At 45.0% G+C, this 17,337-nt stretch overlaps 1 protein-coding gene across 2 annotated transcripts; it reads left to right on the forward strand.

The window, feature by feature from the left end:
* Positions 1–3,804: 3,804 nt before the first annotated feature.
* On the forward strand, positions 3,805–17,021 carry A4GALT (alpha 1,4-galactosyltransferase (P blood group)). Of its 2 annotated transcripts, XM_032199853.1 has the most exons (3): positions 3,821–3,851; positions 12,143–12,309; positions 15,345–17,021. In XM_032199853.1, the coding sequence occupies exon 3, from the start codon at positions 15,351–15,353 to the stop codon at positions 16,470–16,472; it is 1,122 nt and encodes a 373-aa protein (XP_032055744.1). In that variant the 5' UTR covers positions 3,821–3,851; positions 12,143–12,309; positions 15,345–15,350; the 3' UTR covers positions 16,473–17,021. The 2 variants fall into 2 exon arrangements, with proteins under 2 accessions (XP_032055752.1, XP_032055744.1); XM_032199861.1 differs by lacking the exon at positions 12,143–12,309 and having other exon boundaries at positions 3,805–3,851.
* Positions 17,022–17,337: the final 316 nt, after the last annotated feature.

Below are 17,337 nucleotides of genomic sequence, written 5' to 3' on the forward strand. Positions count from 1 at the left end.
TTGACCCAAGTTACGGGAAAAGGTAGATGTATCGGCACAGTTCCAAGAGATAAAAATGATCTGTGCCATGCCACTGAAAAAAAAATGTGTACCAAACACACAAATTGTTAATTCCTGCAAATAACACTAGGTGGGTATGTTCATTGTTGGGAGTCACTCCTTGCTTATCTTTAAAATTGTTTAACACATCTCATGATTTTTGTGTACAGGTGGTCATTATACCAAGGATTCTATACCACACTGAAGAGTATACGTATACCCATCACACAGTGGCTGAATACCATCTGGTAAAGATCATACTGGGGTGGTAAGAGATACAATGACTAAATTGCGGGAAGGATTAGAAAAACGCAAAAGGGAAAATGAGGCTCGTCAGAATTGGTATGAATCCTGGTTTAATTACTCACCTTGGCTTACTACCCTGCTATCAACCATAGCAGGGCCCCCTTGTTGTTACTTATATTAACACTGACTTTTGGACCATGTATATTTAATCAAGTAATCACAATTGTGAAAAGTCGATTAGAAGCTGCTCATCTTATGCTTGTGCGTGCTAAGTATGAATCTCTTGAGCAGGAGGAGGACAATGCAGAAACTTTGATGCTCAGCAAGCAGATATTGCAAAAATTCATTGAACAAAATATGTTAGAAAAAGAAAAAGGAGGGATTGTGATAAATTAGTAGGGGTTTGTTCATTGTCCTTGAGAATTTAAAGAATCTACTGAGGAGATAAGGTTTCACAACTCACGGCATTGTAACATGGGGACAAATGGGGAAGGGGAGTTGGGTGAACATCCTTGTTAAAACAAAGATTTTGTAAGATACCACCCACCCACCGCAAGACATCCTGTTTTGCCCCCACCTGAACACAAGCACAACGCATGATCACCGGAGGAAGAATAACGACCCCCAACAACAGACTGCGCAGTCTCAGGACAGGTCTCGACAGGTCTCGACAAGCCGGAACTTCAATGCTATAAAACAGCGACACTGAAAAGGGGAAGTTGCATGCCATGGTGGAGCGGAGACTCCCCAGCTGCCCAGCACTGTTTTGCTCGTGTCTGCTTACTTGATTAATAAAATAATTTCAATAGACCAGTAAATTGTGTGGTCCAACTTATAACACTAGTAAGAAAGAGTAAATTTTAGTGAATATCCAAATTAAAAGAAAGCATGATGTAGGCAGTAAAGGTTGGCCAACAAAAATATAATAGTATATATATCCAAATTTGACTCCTCCTAGGCAAAAATTTTCCCTGCAACTGAAAACAATTATTCCTTTTGAAACATTTCTTCATTTTTGTCATTTAAATGTTACACAATTTGAAGTTTTTTGATGCAATTGGCAGAAAACATTCTAGTATGATTCAATGCAATTTGGTGCAGATTATTAATTCAACTCTTTGGTTTCAGGCCAGGGAAACCTTTTGCAATCTCAAACTCTCACAGCCGGAAAGCATCTGTGATTTCCACACATCCCATCTATTTCAGCTCTTCCTGCAGCTCCTCACAGCCAAACATAGATGCATTGGTGTTGCTCATATTTATTCCTGTCCTGAGTGAGCATACCAGGGTAAAAGCTGAAACAGATATGCACTTGGGCCATTTTTGTGGAAGCTAGAAGGCTTCTGGCTGTTAGTCCAACTGGAGGCTCTTATGCTTGCAGTACCAGAGCTCCCTTTGGGTTTAAATTATGCAGCAGACATCCTGCCATCTTTCTGGAGGTAACATGTTGTTCCAGTTCCCCTCTTATCATGTTTTCATTTCTAAGCTGCTTGCTGGACACATTGCTTCTAATTGCAGTTGACTCAACTAGCAAAATTTATCTGGCAAGCACCGATCAATAAATGTGATACCACCCTAAGGGCACTGAGTTAATGCTTCTAAAAGGTTTTCTTCTTATCTGCCAACTCTGCTTCTCTCTGCAACTTCATTTCGAGGGGGTGAGCACCTGCTAGCTGAGACATTCAACTCATTTCTTCATTCCTTTCCACAGAAATCTGATCGTGAAAGCCTGGCAGTGGGGTTGCGCTCCAGTTCCTGTCCCGTTGTGGCCAAGCAGGATGGTGGAAATGGGTGGCATGGTTTGGGCCTGCTGCCTGGAGAGGCGCTTGTGGCTGGTCCCTCAGCTACAGTCCATCCCTTGAGGTGAGGTACCTATAGCAGCAGTGATGTCCATGACCAACACTGCAAGGGCTTAATGACCCCACTGGCCACCTTCCCTGCCCTCCATGCATTTTTCCCCACCTTTGGCAAGTTGATGACTTTTGGTGCATGCTGAGAGGCCAGGGCCGTGACTACTTCCACAAGGACAGACTTGGCGCAAGCCCTCCATGAGGTTGGACCTCTCTGCCAGCAGGGCTAGCACTGGATCAGTGTGCTGGTTCTGAATGAGGCATGAGGGTGAAGCCAACTGTTTTGCTGTGCCTGTCCCCTCCCTTCAAACCCAAGCCACCAAACTGGCTGGCAGAGGAGGCAGGAAACTGAAGTCAAGTCAAAACCAGGCTGAAAACCCTCAAAAACTGTTGCGTTCATGCAGGTGAGTTACGGTTCTGAAATGAGCTCACAGGAAGCTATCTGCTCCTGTCCTGCGATGTGCTTTGGGAGGGTTATTTGCATAGTCTCACACTGTTTGCAGTGGATGTGGGGGTGGTAATTTGCCTTCTGCAGACTCTATTGTCTCTCTGAGACATGGCCAGGCTCTCAGTTGCATCCAGGCCTGGGCTGGATCATGACCCTCTCCGAGCATATGGGCAGCTCTGCCCCTTGTGTGTTGGCACAGGGAGGCGATCACAGGAGAGTGAACATCCATTGTGACTCTGTCTCCTTAAGCCTAAATTCTGCCCAGTGAGGATGGTGAAAAATATCTTGAAATCCATTTTAACATCAATTTAATTTCAGGCCTGCTGTTATGAAAGAAAGGGTTTAATGTTACCTCTGGGGGGGGGAAAAAAAAAAAAAAAAAAAAAAGCAGTTTCAGTTTACTTGACTGTGGGTAAATTTTATTTTATTTTATTTTATTTAAGGACAGCATCATAATTTATTTTGTTGAAATGTTTCTAATGGGTAAGCTTTTGTAATGCATAACTAGTGTGCTGTATCATGGGAGTCATGAAAAACAGGGCTAGGAGGCATCTCTAAAGGATTTGTGTCCAAACCCTGTTCCAGGTAGGATCACCTCTATGTAAACCATTCATGCTTATTGTCTAACACATTTCCTAAAATCTCTGGTGATCTTCCCACACAGGCTGTTCCATAACCTTGCAGTCAAGCTATGAAACTCCCTTGCAACTTGCAAGCAGCTCATCCACAGGCTACATTTTTTATTTATTTATTTATTTATTTATTTATTTATTTGATTGTTGCAATTTCATCATTTTTTGTTGATTTGCGTTGCTTTGCAATCATTTCCCATGGCAGTGGGTGGCACGGGAAACTCCCATCCGCCTGGGTTGCAGCCCCCGCCCGACAGGCACGGCGATGCGTTGCGGCTGCTTTACCCAAAATCGAGGCGAACACGGGGATAGGATTACGGGTGAGAGGAAATAAAATAAATAATAAAAGAAAAAATAATAAAAGAAAAAGATGATAAAATAAAATAGTAAAATAAGATATTAAAATATTTTTTTTTAAATCCAGAGGTGGGGCTGGAAAAAAAAAAAAAAAAAGAAAAGAAAACGCGAATTCAGCGGCTCTGCCAGCCGCTTTCTGGTGGGACCCAAAGGGTCGGCCCCGCTCCGCCCGGAGGCGGCCCCGGGGCGGGGCAGCGGCGGGGGTCCCGTCCCCAGTCCTGTCCCCGGTCCCACCCCGGTGCCGGCCCCGTCCCGGCCGCGCTGCCCAGCGGCAGAGAGGTGAGCGGGGTAAAGGGGGGACCGGGCCTGGGAGGGCTGCCCGAGGGTCTCGTCCGGAGCAGGGGAATTGAGGGAAAAAGGTTTTTTTTTTTTTTTTTTTTTTCCGCGGAAGACTTTTCCATTAGCAGCTTCCCGTGGCTGGAGCCGAGCTGCTTTTGGAAATTCGTCTCCGTGGGGCTCGGAGCAGGGAAGAGCTGGCCTCGGACCGTAGGGGAGAGCCGCGGGAGGGTCCGGCGGGAATGGATGGCTCCCTTCCCGCTGCGGCACGTCCTTCTGGCTGGGCTTTCTGCAGGGGAGCACCCCTTGGTTCCCTGCGTGGCCTCCTGCGCAGGCATCGGCTTCTGAAGGGAGCTAGGGGGGGGTGCCGGGGGCCGCACGTAGGGTGCCCGCCTGTACCACAGCCTGAAAAGGCTCTGTGCAACGTGAGAAGGGAGAGGTGAGCGCTGAAGCCCTGGGTCCAAGTGAACGACAGTAGTGTAACAGGAGGATGCGGAGAAAAGGGTGAGCTGGAGCGCAGGGATGCACCGATCCTGCTGCCAGCAGCGATGGGCTGGCTTGGAGGCGAGTGGAAAGGCGGAAGAGCCCGTGTCAGGAGGGAGCATGGCTGGCCGTCATGTTTCTCGCAGACATGCCTTGAAAAAGGTCAGAGTTTGAGCCGGGGTAAGGGTTGAGGTCTGAGGGAGAAGGATGGACACTCACAGTGGAGCTGTGGAAATGCTCGCTGTGGTAGCAGGGGGAAGAAAGACCCAGTGAAATAGTTGAAAGGAACCACATACATGTAACTCCTGTAACTGTAGCAATCTAAACCCAGTGAACTTGCTGAAAGGTGGTGAGTCCCACAGCCTTGGCTAAAAATGACTTAAATCAGCACGTGTTTCCTAATGCAAGAGAAGCTGCTTACCACAGGCTCGTTGCTTCTGCACCCTGATGCATCCCCCACCAGCTTCTGCTGAGATCCTCTGCCTTTGCACTGCTGCTGCTATTTTTGTTACTGTGGAAGCCTGAGGAGCTAATCTTATGGGGCTCAAATTCCCCTTTTTATGGTTCTTGTAGAAATTCCAGCTGTCTCAAGGCAGCAGCTCTGTGGGAAGAAGTGATGGCCCTTTTTTCATTCTTGTGCCCCTCCTTTAGCAGCACAAAAGTGATAGTCATCCTTGAGGAACAGCAGGTCTGATGCTGGGTGAAAGGCAATCTGCCTGGTTTTAGGTGTGCAGCTCACTGCTGTGAGCCAGATTTGTCTTCTCACAGGATTCCCACCGCTTCTCAAGGCATTGATCAGTGACACTGATGAAGCCTTTCATGCTCAGGGTTCTTGCAGGGCCAAGGGATCTCACAGCTGGGGACCGTGAAGTTGTAGACTGTGCAATTTGATGTTGCTACTGAGATGAGTTACGTGCTACCACTACAATGATGCAGCCTCCTGGTCACCTCTTCCTGCATCTCTCTTTGTGCCACTACCTGTGCCTGTCTCACCCTGCAGTGGAGCAAAACTGGCTGTGGGAGCTAAACGAGTAAGAAGGTGAAATCCTTCAGCAGAATTAGCTTTTTGGTGCTTGAGCTTTCAGGGCTGTTTACAGCAGGGGCAGAGGAGCATTAAGGAAGAGTCTGAGGAGGACAGGAGTGGGCTTAGCAAAAATTAGCTGTCAGTTTGGTTTTGTTGTGCCATTGACCAGTACTGTGTGTGTCAAGAAGTACTTATGAGTAATCTTACATCCATCTTACATTTTTTTTTTAATTTGATAATTGCTATAGAGACAAGTTGCTGCCTGCCTACTGTAACTGCCATATAAAACCATACTGATATGGCTATTCCATACAGAGGTGAGACCACATTCATAGTGTTTAGCATTGAGTAAGTCTTGCCATAAGTACCATTGTGGTTTGGATCAGGTATGTGCTGGCAGGAGAGATTGGGTTCACCCTTCTCATCTTTTCTGGTACCCCCAGTAAATCAGCATAGCTGTACTATCACTTAGCTCCTGAGGGGTTGCTCTTCCCAAGCTCATGAAAGTCTTGTAGTGTGTCTTTTGGCTTTGAGACTATGACATCTTTCTCTGTGCTCATCTAGACTTGCCTTTTTTCCCCACAGGCACTCCTGCCCAAACAAATGCTTTAATTCCTTTACCTTTTTGGTTGTTCAAATCTATAAATCTTATTTTGTGTGGTGCTTTTGCTTGGCGGCAGTCATTTTGTTAGCAACTGTCATGATCCAAAAGGGGAACAAAGTAGTGAACAGAGCCTTGCTTCAGAGCCAGTATGCATCACGGGGTGTGGTGTGCTGCAGAGTTCAGGAGTCATCATCATGTCACCAGTCAACCCGATGTTCCAGCGCAGCTTCAGCCTGTTTAAGGAGGGAAGAGGAACAACACAAACAAGAGAGCATGTGAAGCTCTGTCTTGGGCAACAAACCGTCATCCCCCTTTATATCCTTGAGACATGAGAGGGTGTAGGGCACCACCACTTAGGCAACCGATGGATGCTGTTGATTGTGGTCTTTCTGAGACAGCTGATAGATGATGTTTCTTGTTTTCCATTATTTTCCTTTAAACAAGTTTTATTTCTCACATCAATCCGTAATTTCTCAGGAGATGTCATTCCTCCTTTTCCTGTTCTGCTCTCATCAATGACACAATGTCTTCAGGATGTCTCTGTATGAAATGTTCAGCCCCACTGCAAGGATGTCCTTGGTTCCTAGGCCTGTTCTCAGGCTGGCAGACTTTTCCTTCTGTCTGTGTTCAGCAGTCAGAACTTTTCTGACTGCAGTCAAGCTACCTCTGTAGATGCTCCCACGACTCCACCCTTTGGCCTATGACCAGTTAAAGCTCAGTAGGAGTGAGACTACACCATACGTGATGTGTCTCTCTTGCCACCTAATGTCTGAAGTGGAAGAGACATCCATTTGGGACCAATGTTGCTGGAGCTTCTGGGATGGTTTGACAGATAAAGCACACACAAATTGTACCAGTTTAGATAGAAGTGATACACGTGGTGGTTTGTTACAAGATGCAATACTGAAAAGCATAGATTCCACAATTAAAATGGAAGCTAATAGCAGTCAGGCACGCCATCCCCATATTCTGAAGCCTGGCAGCCAAGACCGTGGACAGGCCTTCAAGCAAGAATTGTCTTTGCACTATTTGGTGAAAAGTATGGATGTGCTGCTGAATAATGTTAACATCATATTCAGTCTTTTTGGCTTTATTTGGCTTTTATGCTTTGTTAGCATAAAAGCAACAGGTTGTATGAATACACAAACTCCTCCAAGTGAAGCTAAAAGATGATCTAAGGCCCAGCAATTTTAGATTGCCAATTGTAAAGCAAACTAATCTTTGCAGATCTGTTAAAGCATACACAGTAGTATTTTGGGTAGTATTGGGTACAGTGGAGATGTTATCAATAGCTCGTTCCAGTTTGGCAACACCCAAGTTTAGAAACAATGAATATATAGCTTTATGAAATGCAGTTGATCTTGTTGCTAAGGGATTGTGCATTCTGTGCTTATGAAGTATGAGGTAATGGTTGTTTGGAAAACTAAGGGTTAGATTTTAAAATCAAAATGCAAAGTGCAACTACCACCATGGTGGTAGACTCTTATAGGTATCAATGCCACAAAGCCAAAACCATCCAGGTGTTAAAACAGTAGGCCACCAGCCTTGCCTGGAATTATTGTGATGTTTTCAGAACAAGCACTGTGGATCAGGAGAGTAATTAAATTTCATTAAGCATGTTTGGCTCAACCAGATTATCCAAAAGAGATTTCTATTTGTACAGCCAGATGTGTTGTCTGGGCCATATGTATTCCAGCTATTGTTAGTGCTCAGCCAACCATTTTTCTACAGACCATAGTGTGTAGAACTAGGACCAGTGAGATTATAACATCTTTGATGATTTGTGTTATTAGCATTCCATGTAAGATTTTATAATTTCAAGACATCAAAAGCAAATTTGTTTGTAACTGCTGATTGATTTTCACAGGCCTGTGTAGCTCTCAGGGCAGCATCAAGAGAAGCTTGTGTGCTGTTATGTTTAAAACATGGTGTGCTTGGGTGTGGTTGTAATAAAAGGAGCAATTACAGCTGTTTGTTCCCACCCATCCTGAATTTGTGTACTGTGGCATTATAAAGCACCAAGGGGGTGCTTTACTCCTATTTGTAACAGGAGTGTACTTTAAGAGGTTGCTGTTGGTAATTCAGAGTATTGGGAAGTAAGTTTAGTAAATTAGGCTGGTACCAAAATATTTCATAGATTTTTTCTGCCAACCACCAGAATTCAACATCTGGTGTTCGAGGGTGGTACCAAATTAGGCTGGTACCAAAATATTTCATAGATTTTTTCTGCCAACCACCAGAATTCAACATCTGGCGTTTGAGGGTGGTGTAGTCAACACCAGCAACAATTATAAGAGGGAAGGAAAGTCTCTCACATTGTTGTTCATTTCATGTCAAATTGACAGTCCATCATTAAGGGAAGCGGGGTAGAACTTTGTTCCAGGTGAGTCTTTCTAGCTGCTGGTGTTATCTGGCTGCTTATGTTAAAGTTCAGACAACTTGAAGGGAAAACAAAATCTCTTAATCCCTTTGGATATCAGGTAGTTTAGAAATCTGTTGCTCAGAAATGTGATGATCGCAGTGATCAAACATCTTTCTTGATGTAAGCCCCATCAGGGCTCTACCAGGAGCTGGCCTCTCTGTCTCTCATGTGTTGGATGTCCTGATGAAGGTGAATGAGGGCAGCTTTACCCTTCCCTGTCTTTTTAACCTTTCGAGTTGATTCAGCTATAAAACAAACATTAGACAGAACCCAAAACAGAACCTAAAAATAGAGTCTGGGTATTTTGGTATGAATCAGATGGAGGTGGTACATCACAAATGGGTGAGGGCAACATATCAAGGAGTGGCTTTTTACCCCCTTGCCACTGAACATTGTATACTGCTCATTTCCCTGGCCCCACAGCTCCGTTCTCAACACACCTCAAATTAAGGGACGTAGCAGGAATGACCCATGGACTAGGTTCATCACATGGGACACTGGTTCAATGCAATAAGGTTATCATAGCCACTAGTAATAATGCTTCCTGCAGTTCATCTGGAGCTCACCAGGTGATCAGAGATTCCTTTGCCCAATCTTGGTAATGGACCCCTTCTGCCCACTGAATCACAAAGGTCTGTAAGGTTCGGGGACATTCCCTCTGAGGGTGAGGAAAATTTATATATAAATCTTCTGCTGATCCTGCAAACAAAGATACTCCTGCTGCTTTATCATGCCAGAGACAGCACAACCATTTAACTATTGACTCCACAGGTCGTGTTTGATATGCTGCCTGAATTTTTCTCAAATAATCAACATCGAAACCTCGAACTTAAGTAGTATTTCATCTCAGTTGATTGTTCCCCCATGATTCATCAGCAGTGATTTCTTGTTTGACGAGGGGTCCAATTGTTATGGAATCAGTAATTTTCCCATCAGATTCATCTGAGCTGTCCCAAATATTTCCATCCCAGTCACTATAACACACAGATACACAGACTTTTAGAATTAAGTATAACCAAATTAAATCTTTCACATATAATTCACCTTTCAGCCTATTTTCCTCTTTTAAACTTTCAGCTTGTTCATTCTCAATTTTCCATACTGCATTTGGATTAAGGTGACCCTAACTTTTCCTTCCCAGTGGCAAATAGTTGAGTTGGAGGTATTATTCATGAAGATTTTGCAGACCTCAAGATGTTGCATCTCCAAGTATGGGCCACACTGCAGCATTAAGGCTAAACTCTGATTCTCCACATGCTGGATTTTCCAGAAGTATTGCTTTCCCTGTATCTGCTGCTGTCATGTCCTGAGGTAGAACACCTTGTGCATTAAGGACATCCCAGGTGTCCCAACTCCAAGTCCATTCAGAGAAACGTTCAGGAGTATCTCAGGGAAGAGGGAGGATTATATCTCTATTTTCCATGCTTTTGCCTTATGTTGTGTAATATTCAGTTTAATAAGGAGAAGTTATCTCCAGCAGTGCTTGCATCAGAGTTTTGAAGAACTGTTCTGTTTTCCAGGAAGCTCTGTCTAGCTTCATCCTGATAAAGTATGACAGCCCCAGCTCCCAGTTTGAAGCATCATGACACCTATCTTAACTGGTCTTCCTCTGAATATTTGGGATGCCTTTATGAAGCATCACTAAGAAGTGCTCAAGATCATCTGATATCCTTGGAAAGATGTGCAGAGCTTTATATCTCCATAAGTAGTCTAAAGACTAATAACATTTCCTTAAACTTATTTTTCTTTATTAAAAAAAAAAATAAACTTTCATGGTCTTTTTGGGTAACCCTGGCCTCAGGTGTGCCTGAGCAGCTGGAGCATTTGGGGGTGAGGAGCACGTATCCACCCAATGGTCCTACCTTCCCACACTCCCCCACTTGGCAGACCCATCATGCAAGATCTGCTCACTGCTGCAGAGGACAGGTCTCAGAAAGGAAAAGTGCAAGTCAGAAATGGCTGCTTCTCCTTCATCCCTGGATTCATTTCACCAGGCAGATTTCAATATTAGAAATCTCTGCTCTTGATCCGGTAGTTAAATCCTCAATGAGAAAGCATTTCTGAAGACCGGTCTTGACCATAACTCTCCACAGCACATTGTAACAGTTCACAACATATCACTTCCTATGTAATGGGCTTGGTAAATGTGCTAAACTTGAAAGAGTAAAGGGATCAAAACTGAGGGGACGGAGCAGTGTTGTATATAGTCTTTACAAGGTGTGGCACACTTTGCTTTGACAACGTGTGTAGTCTGTAGGTCTGTTTTTTTTTTTTTTTCCCAACTTGTTTCTGATAAAAGCTTTGCTAGCTTTGATTTTCTATTGTGCTTGAAAGGAAGGAAATGCATTTCCCTAGCTGGTCTGAAATGCAGCAACTGAAAGCTGATTTGTGTAAACTTTCAGCAGGTGCTTTTGGTTATACTTACCAAATGCCTTACCACCAAATGCATTTGATGCTGATTCTAAATTCTCATAACTCTAGTTTCAAGATTAATATACTTAATTTTGGTGTTCCAAAAGTTGCTTAAGAGTTTACCTTGATGGCTTTCCTCTGATTGAGGTTTTGAGGTTTTATGCATTTTCTTGTGACATGTTTCCAGTGTCTTTTAGAGGAAAAGATACAAGTGCAGCCCCCAAAAAACTTGTCATGGCTTTCTGAGGAAGACTCTATAAGCAGAGAGGAATTAATTTTGGATAAGATATCCTCCATTAAGCAGCAGCAAAAAGATCCTACATCTCTTGTAACATTCATCTGGGAAAATATCCTGTACTCAGTATTAGAATCACAGAATCGTCTAGGTTGGAAGAGACCTTCAAGATCACCTAGTCCAACCTCAATACGCTTAGGCAGCATATCAAAACATTTTAAAGCAGCACTTTGTGCTGCTAGAGAAATGCTCTATACTTCTCTTGTACCACCCTCAGGTAAGTGCAGCCCTGTCTGCCTCATGGCTGGGTGGCATTCTCTTGTGCCTTGTTCAGCAAACAACATGCTGCTTCAGCTGTGCTTAGCTAGCCATCAGGTCTGAAGCACAAGCAGGTATCCCATAGCACAGGAAGGCTACTTTGTAGGATGGGTGCTGTGATCGACACCAGGCTGCAGCACACTGTCCTGCACGGAAAGTCTGATACTGAAAGTGTTTCACAATAATCAATGAGTTTATTCCTTGGCATGTGCAGTGCAGTAAATGAACTCAACAGCTCTGTCCCCAGCCCCATGGGAAAGTGCAGCGTGGTTTCTGTGAAGGAGGACCTGGCTCTTGATTCAGGCTGCTGTGGGAATTGCTTGCTGGAAAGCCATCTGTGCACTGTCACAGCAAAGCCTTAAAGCTTCTCTTTCTGACAAATCAGGAAACTCCCTTGCTCAGAGTTTATCAATGTTCTCTTTGCTTTTTGTTATAAAGCGCCTTCTACAGTCAAAGCTTGAGTGTATTCTAAGCAAACACAGCTGCATGTTTGCATTGGTGTGGCAGTCACTTCTGTGCTTGCGGTCACTTGCTTTGTTCCATCAGTCAAAATTAATTACTTGATGGAACTTGAGTGTTGTTTCACCATCAACCACCTCATAGGTTCAGATGTGCCAGACTTCAGCAGACATGATAGGAAGAAACGGAGCTTTTGCTCTAGCCCTGGAGGTGTTTGCACTGCCCTGGAGGAGGAACCCAAGGTTTCTGTGGTGTTTCACTGTTGTTGCTGGAACAGCTGTTGTCATCTGCTGCTACTATTTACTGCCTGAGATTTACTGCCTTCTCTACTCTTCAGCTGCTGAGTGTCTTTCAAAGAAGACAAACTGGGACAGTGCTATTTCACCAACGCTCCCTGGGGAGAGGCGCTGGGGGAGCAATAACGTGCTTTTTACCCTCCCACACTTTTTCCAAGATCTATGCTTCAACTCTCTGGAAGCTAAACCATCAGAAAAGCTTAATTTGGTAAGCTGATTTTTCTGCCCTAGATACCTGAACAAATACACTCCTTTGGTAGAAATTTGTCCTTAGATCCGTGTAGCTGGCAAGTCCTTTGTGTTGAAAGTAGATAAGAGACAATGTGTCACTTATGGCCTCTCACTTTCTTTGTTTAAAGGATTTCCATTGTAGAGGAAACATTTGCGCAGAATTGCTCAGCAGTTCATAATCCAAAATGCAAATTTTTACTCTTGTAGGGAAAAAAGAAAATAAAATGCTAGGAACTTCTCTTTATTTAATTGTTACAAGGAACACTGTATTGGGCATAAGTGTCAGGGTTTGGGGCACTGGGACTGTAGGTGTGGTCTGTGTAGGAGAAGAAAGTCATGAGCATGAAAACAGCTTATTGCACACCGAAACTGCAACCTGTCAGATCAGCTAATGGCACCTCTGCTCAAATGCCTTTAAGAAAGGGTTGTAGCCTCTCTCTAGGGAGAGGAGACATGGAGAGGAGACACGACAGGAGTCACAAAAGAGCACCGTAGGAGGACAAACATGGGAAGACATGTGAGGAGTCACAAAACAGGAGCTGACATGGGGCAGGAGGCCCAAAAAGGCCTGCACAAGGACAAGCGAAAGGACACAGGAGCAAAGGTGTGAGGAGGTGGAGGGGATGGGAGAGGAAACACAAGGCGGTGAAGAGCTGTCTCTAGAGCGAAGGGAGGATGTGGAGGAGGCTGTGGAAGAGGATGCTGTTGGATACATGGCTTGAGATGCTGTCTTGGAAGGACGTGTTCAGTGCTGGAGCAGGTACCCTCGAGGGACTGTGGCCTGTGGGCAGTCCATGCCAGCATAGGGACATCCCTGAGGAACTGTGACTCGTGGGTAAGCCATAGCAGGACGGGGACATCCTTGAGGGACTGTGGCCCAATGAGAGCCTGTGCCAGGTCAGGTACACCCCAAGAGACTGTAGGCTGTGGAAGACCCATGGTACAGCAGAGGAGCAGTAAGAAGCAAGGAATAGTGAAGCAAAAGAGTAAGATGTAGGGAGCAGAGGAAGGAAACTGCTATGTATTGCCTGAAGGAACTGGGACAGATTGGGTGTAACATGCAGGGAAAAGAGGGAAGTTGATACTGGAAGAGGAGTGTGGAAGAGGTGCTGGACTGAAGAGAAGCCTGGGGAAAGGGGAGGAAAGGTGTTTTCCTGAAGTGTTTGTTTAATTGCTTGGCTTTTTTTTTTTTTTTTTTTTTTAATTGATAACTGAATCAGTAATTAGAAGTTTCTGTTAATGGGTAATAAATAAAATTCCCTAAGTCAAGACTGTTTTGTCTGTGACAGTATATTTATTATGTTGGGATGCAAATTGGTTTAGCAATGACACGGTCTAACAGCGCAAACCTCAGGTGGATGTAACCTGGGAGGCATTTCCCCTCTCTGTACATGAAACTGATATATCCTCGCAGTGCTGGGTTGGCACGTTGGCATTTTCCCAATTACAGCTTTTTAGAGAAGGACCAGCCCCAGCTAGTTGCAGGTGTTCACGAGTGGTGAAGGTATAAGCCACAGAACAAATAAATCTCCCATGCTGACAATGCTCTTCTTCCTTCCAAACCAGACTGGAGCTGCAAAGAGAAATGGGAAAGAACAGGGTGGGGGCAGATGGCAGGGTTGTGCCATTTCTTGTAACTATGTGGAAAGAAAATGTGTGTTGTCCTCTTGAAATCTTAAGGAAAGTCAAGGGCATGGAGAAGAAAGGCAGCACACTGTGACGTGGCTGGTCCCAAGCCTGCCAGGGCCTGGTGCTGCCAGCACTGAGTGACTTGGTACGTGTTGAAAAATTGCTAGATTTTTTTTGTTGTTGTTCAATTAGACAAAAAAATGAGAGATGAACCTCAGTGGAGATTTTTTTTTTTTTTTCCAACTGAAGTATGATTAATTTAAAATGGCAAATCCTGTACTGTTATTAAGCTGACCTGTAGCTGTCTGCAGCAGGCATAATGGAGTTCTCTATTACATTCTGCACTTTTTCAGTTTGTGTCATAAAACTTCTGCTTTTACTGATGGATTGTATTGATTGTATTTCTTTTAAGTCATGCAAAATCTTACCACAAAGGAAGAAACAGATTAAAACAGAGAAGACGCAAAAATGTTTTGCGTCTTGCAGACAACTTCACTTTTTTCTTCTTCTTTTAAAGAGAATATTCTTTGTGAAACCTTACTGTTTTTTTATACTAAAAGCATAGCACTGCTTGGAGTATGGAGGCTTTGAGGAAAGCATTGGTACATTGTTCACAGTTCTCTTTAACTAGACTGTGCATTGCAGGAGTCCAATGCACCTTATTTCAGGCTGCTAAAAACTGTTGGACTTTCTGGGAGATAAATTCAGCTCTGCTCTTGCATCTGCTGCAGCATATCTCTTTACGGTTAAATCCATGCTTTGGACTTCAGAGAACTGAACTTGGTGTCTGGCCAGGACAGTAAATGAGCCTTGTAAAAGGCACAGGTTGCCCAGAGAGGTTGTGGAGTCCTCTCCTTGGAGATCTTCAACATCCAACCAGACGCAGCCATGGGCAACTTGCTCTAAGTGGCCATGCTTAAGCTGGGGTTTAGACCAGACGACCTCAAGAGGTCGCTTCCAGCCCCAGACATTCTGTGGTTCTGTGCTCCTGCACTCCTCAGAGCTTATGTAGATGGGCCACTGATGGCCCCCATGGAGGGCCTGGGAGTGGTGGACCCAGCATGATATTACTTGGGCTCCCCCTCCTGCCATCATCCCTCTGAGCTCCTTTGTGGGTGTGCAGGTGAGTTTTATTCACCCTCTAACAACCTGAAAAAGGGCTATGGTTTCTGATGGGGGCCTATGGGCATTGCTATGGTATGGAGAAGCCAGGACACTTTTTAAGAAATGTTCCAAAGGTATAATTTAAGCATGCTGGCATGCTTAAATTCAACATGTAATTTAAATTCAGTGTTCAGTGTGTAGTTCTGCCATAGTACTGTACTATGTCTTGTGGTCTGCTGACCTGCCTGTTAATGTATTTTCTGTTTTCCTCACCATCAGATCACGATGTGTCTTGTGGTAGAACAAGCTCTGATGGGAACAAGAATGCTCAGGATGCCCAACTGCCTGCTAAAACTGACCCGGTTGGTGTTGAGCCACAAGCTGAGGGCCCTCTTCATCCTCACCTTTAAGTTCATGTCCTTTGTCTCCATCCTGTTGTACTGGAGAATCACGGAGGACCCTAAGGTCAGGGACCAAGTCTACAGCTTGCCTACTGAAATCCGCTGTGCTCACTCTGTGCCGTCTCCTGCCCATCCCATTGCTGATGGGCCTCCTCCTCCACCTGGGGATGTGTTTTTTGTGGAAACCTCTGAGCGAATCAACCCAAATGACCTGTTCACATGCTCTGTGGAGTCCGCTGCACGGACACACCCTGGGACAAGGGTTGTGGTGCTCATGAAAGGCTTGGCCAAAAGAAATGCCTCGTTACCCAACCACTGGGGCTTCTCATTGCTGAGCTGCTTCCCCAATGTGGAAATCCGGCCCTTGGATTTGCCAGAGCTTTTCTCTGGGACACCTCTGGCAAAGTGGTACTCACAGGCTCAGCAGCGCTGGGAGCCTTATTTCTTCCCCATCCTGTCTGATGCCTGCAGAATTGCCATCATGTGGAAATTTGGTGGCATCTACCTGGACACAGACTTCATTGTGCTTAAGAACTTAAAGAACCTCACCAATGTGCTTGGTACCCAGTCCAAGTATGTACTGAATGGGGCCTTTCTGTCCTTTAAACCCAGACACAAGTTCATAGAGCTTTGCATGCAGGACTTTGTGGAGAACTACAACAGCTGGATCTGGGGGCATCAAGGCCCACAGCTCCTAACGCGTGTCTTCAAGAAGTGGTGCTCCATTAGGAGTCTTCGGAGCAGTAAGAGCTGCAAAGGGGTAAGTGCTCTTCCCCGGGAGGCTTTTTATCCCATTCGGTGGCAGGACTGGAAGAAATACTTTGAAGTGGTGAGCTCCTCAGAGCTTCAGGAACTCCTAAAGAACACCTATGCAGTGCATGTATGGAACAAGAAGAGCCAAGGGACAAGGCTAAAGATCACATCACAGGCGTTGCTGGCTCAACTGCATTCTCACTTCTGCCCTGCCACGTATGATATCTTGAAGATGGATTCTGAACGGCAGTGACTCCAAGGATCAGCTAAGAGAAGTTGCCTGGGAGCCCCTATCCCTTGAGCTGTTCTATCACAGATGAACCCTCTTTTGAAACGAGGTGGTGGGAGTTCAGGAGAAAAGATATTTGTGGGGTGTAGGTGGAGCTCATGGTTTCAGACCATCTGTGCAGCCTTTTGCCTTGGTTTTAACAACATTTTGGTCCTCTGCAGGACCCTTCTTCTGCTCTGCTTGGTCTGGTGGAGAAATGTCAGAAGGGAAGTGAGTGTTGGTCCACTTGTGGCAGCCCCTTCCTTACTCGGAAGACTAAGATCCCTTGCTATGACTTTAAATTTGGAAGGGGCCTTTGTAGAAATGTGTATCTCATCTTCTGACACTGACTCTCAAAGCACCAAAAGGATGGGAAAACAAAGAACAAGAACTGAAGGAGTTAAGGGTGTGCTACAGGAAGTGTCCTGAAAAAAATGTAGAAGAAAACAAAGGAAACAAAGAAAGGGGAAATGGCTAAAGCAACGCCCTCGCCTCGCCTCGCCTCGCCTCGCCTCGCCTCGCCTCGCCTCGCCTCGCCTCGCCTCGCCTCGCCTCGCCTCGCCTCCCCTCCCCTCCCCTCCCCTCCCCTCCCCTCCCCTCCCCAGACTTTGGTGGAAGGGACTTTTTCATCTGTGGTTTGAGCACGGAGCAGAACAGTGGAGCCTCTGTTCAGTGTCAGATCCCAGGACTTGCTTGAAACTTTGGTGTGAATCAGAACAAGAGGATCTGAGGCCAGTTAATCATTTATAAAGAGCTCTTGCACAGCAATGTTTTATTTTATATTAATGGCAAATTAACACCCTGTGATGAGTAGGAGAGCTCTTCCAAACACACCTTAAATTTCATGTGA

Source organism: Aythya fuligula, chromosome 1 (genome assembly GCF_009819795.1).
Source record: "Aythya fuligula isolate bAytFul2 chromosome 1, bAytFul2.pri, whole genome shotgun sequence".
NCBI classification, from domain to species: domain Eukaryota; kingdom Metazoa; phylum Chordata; class Aves; order Anseriformes; family Anatidae; genus Aythya; species Aythya fuligula.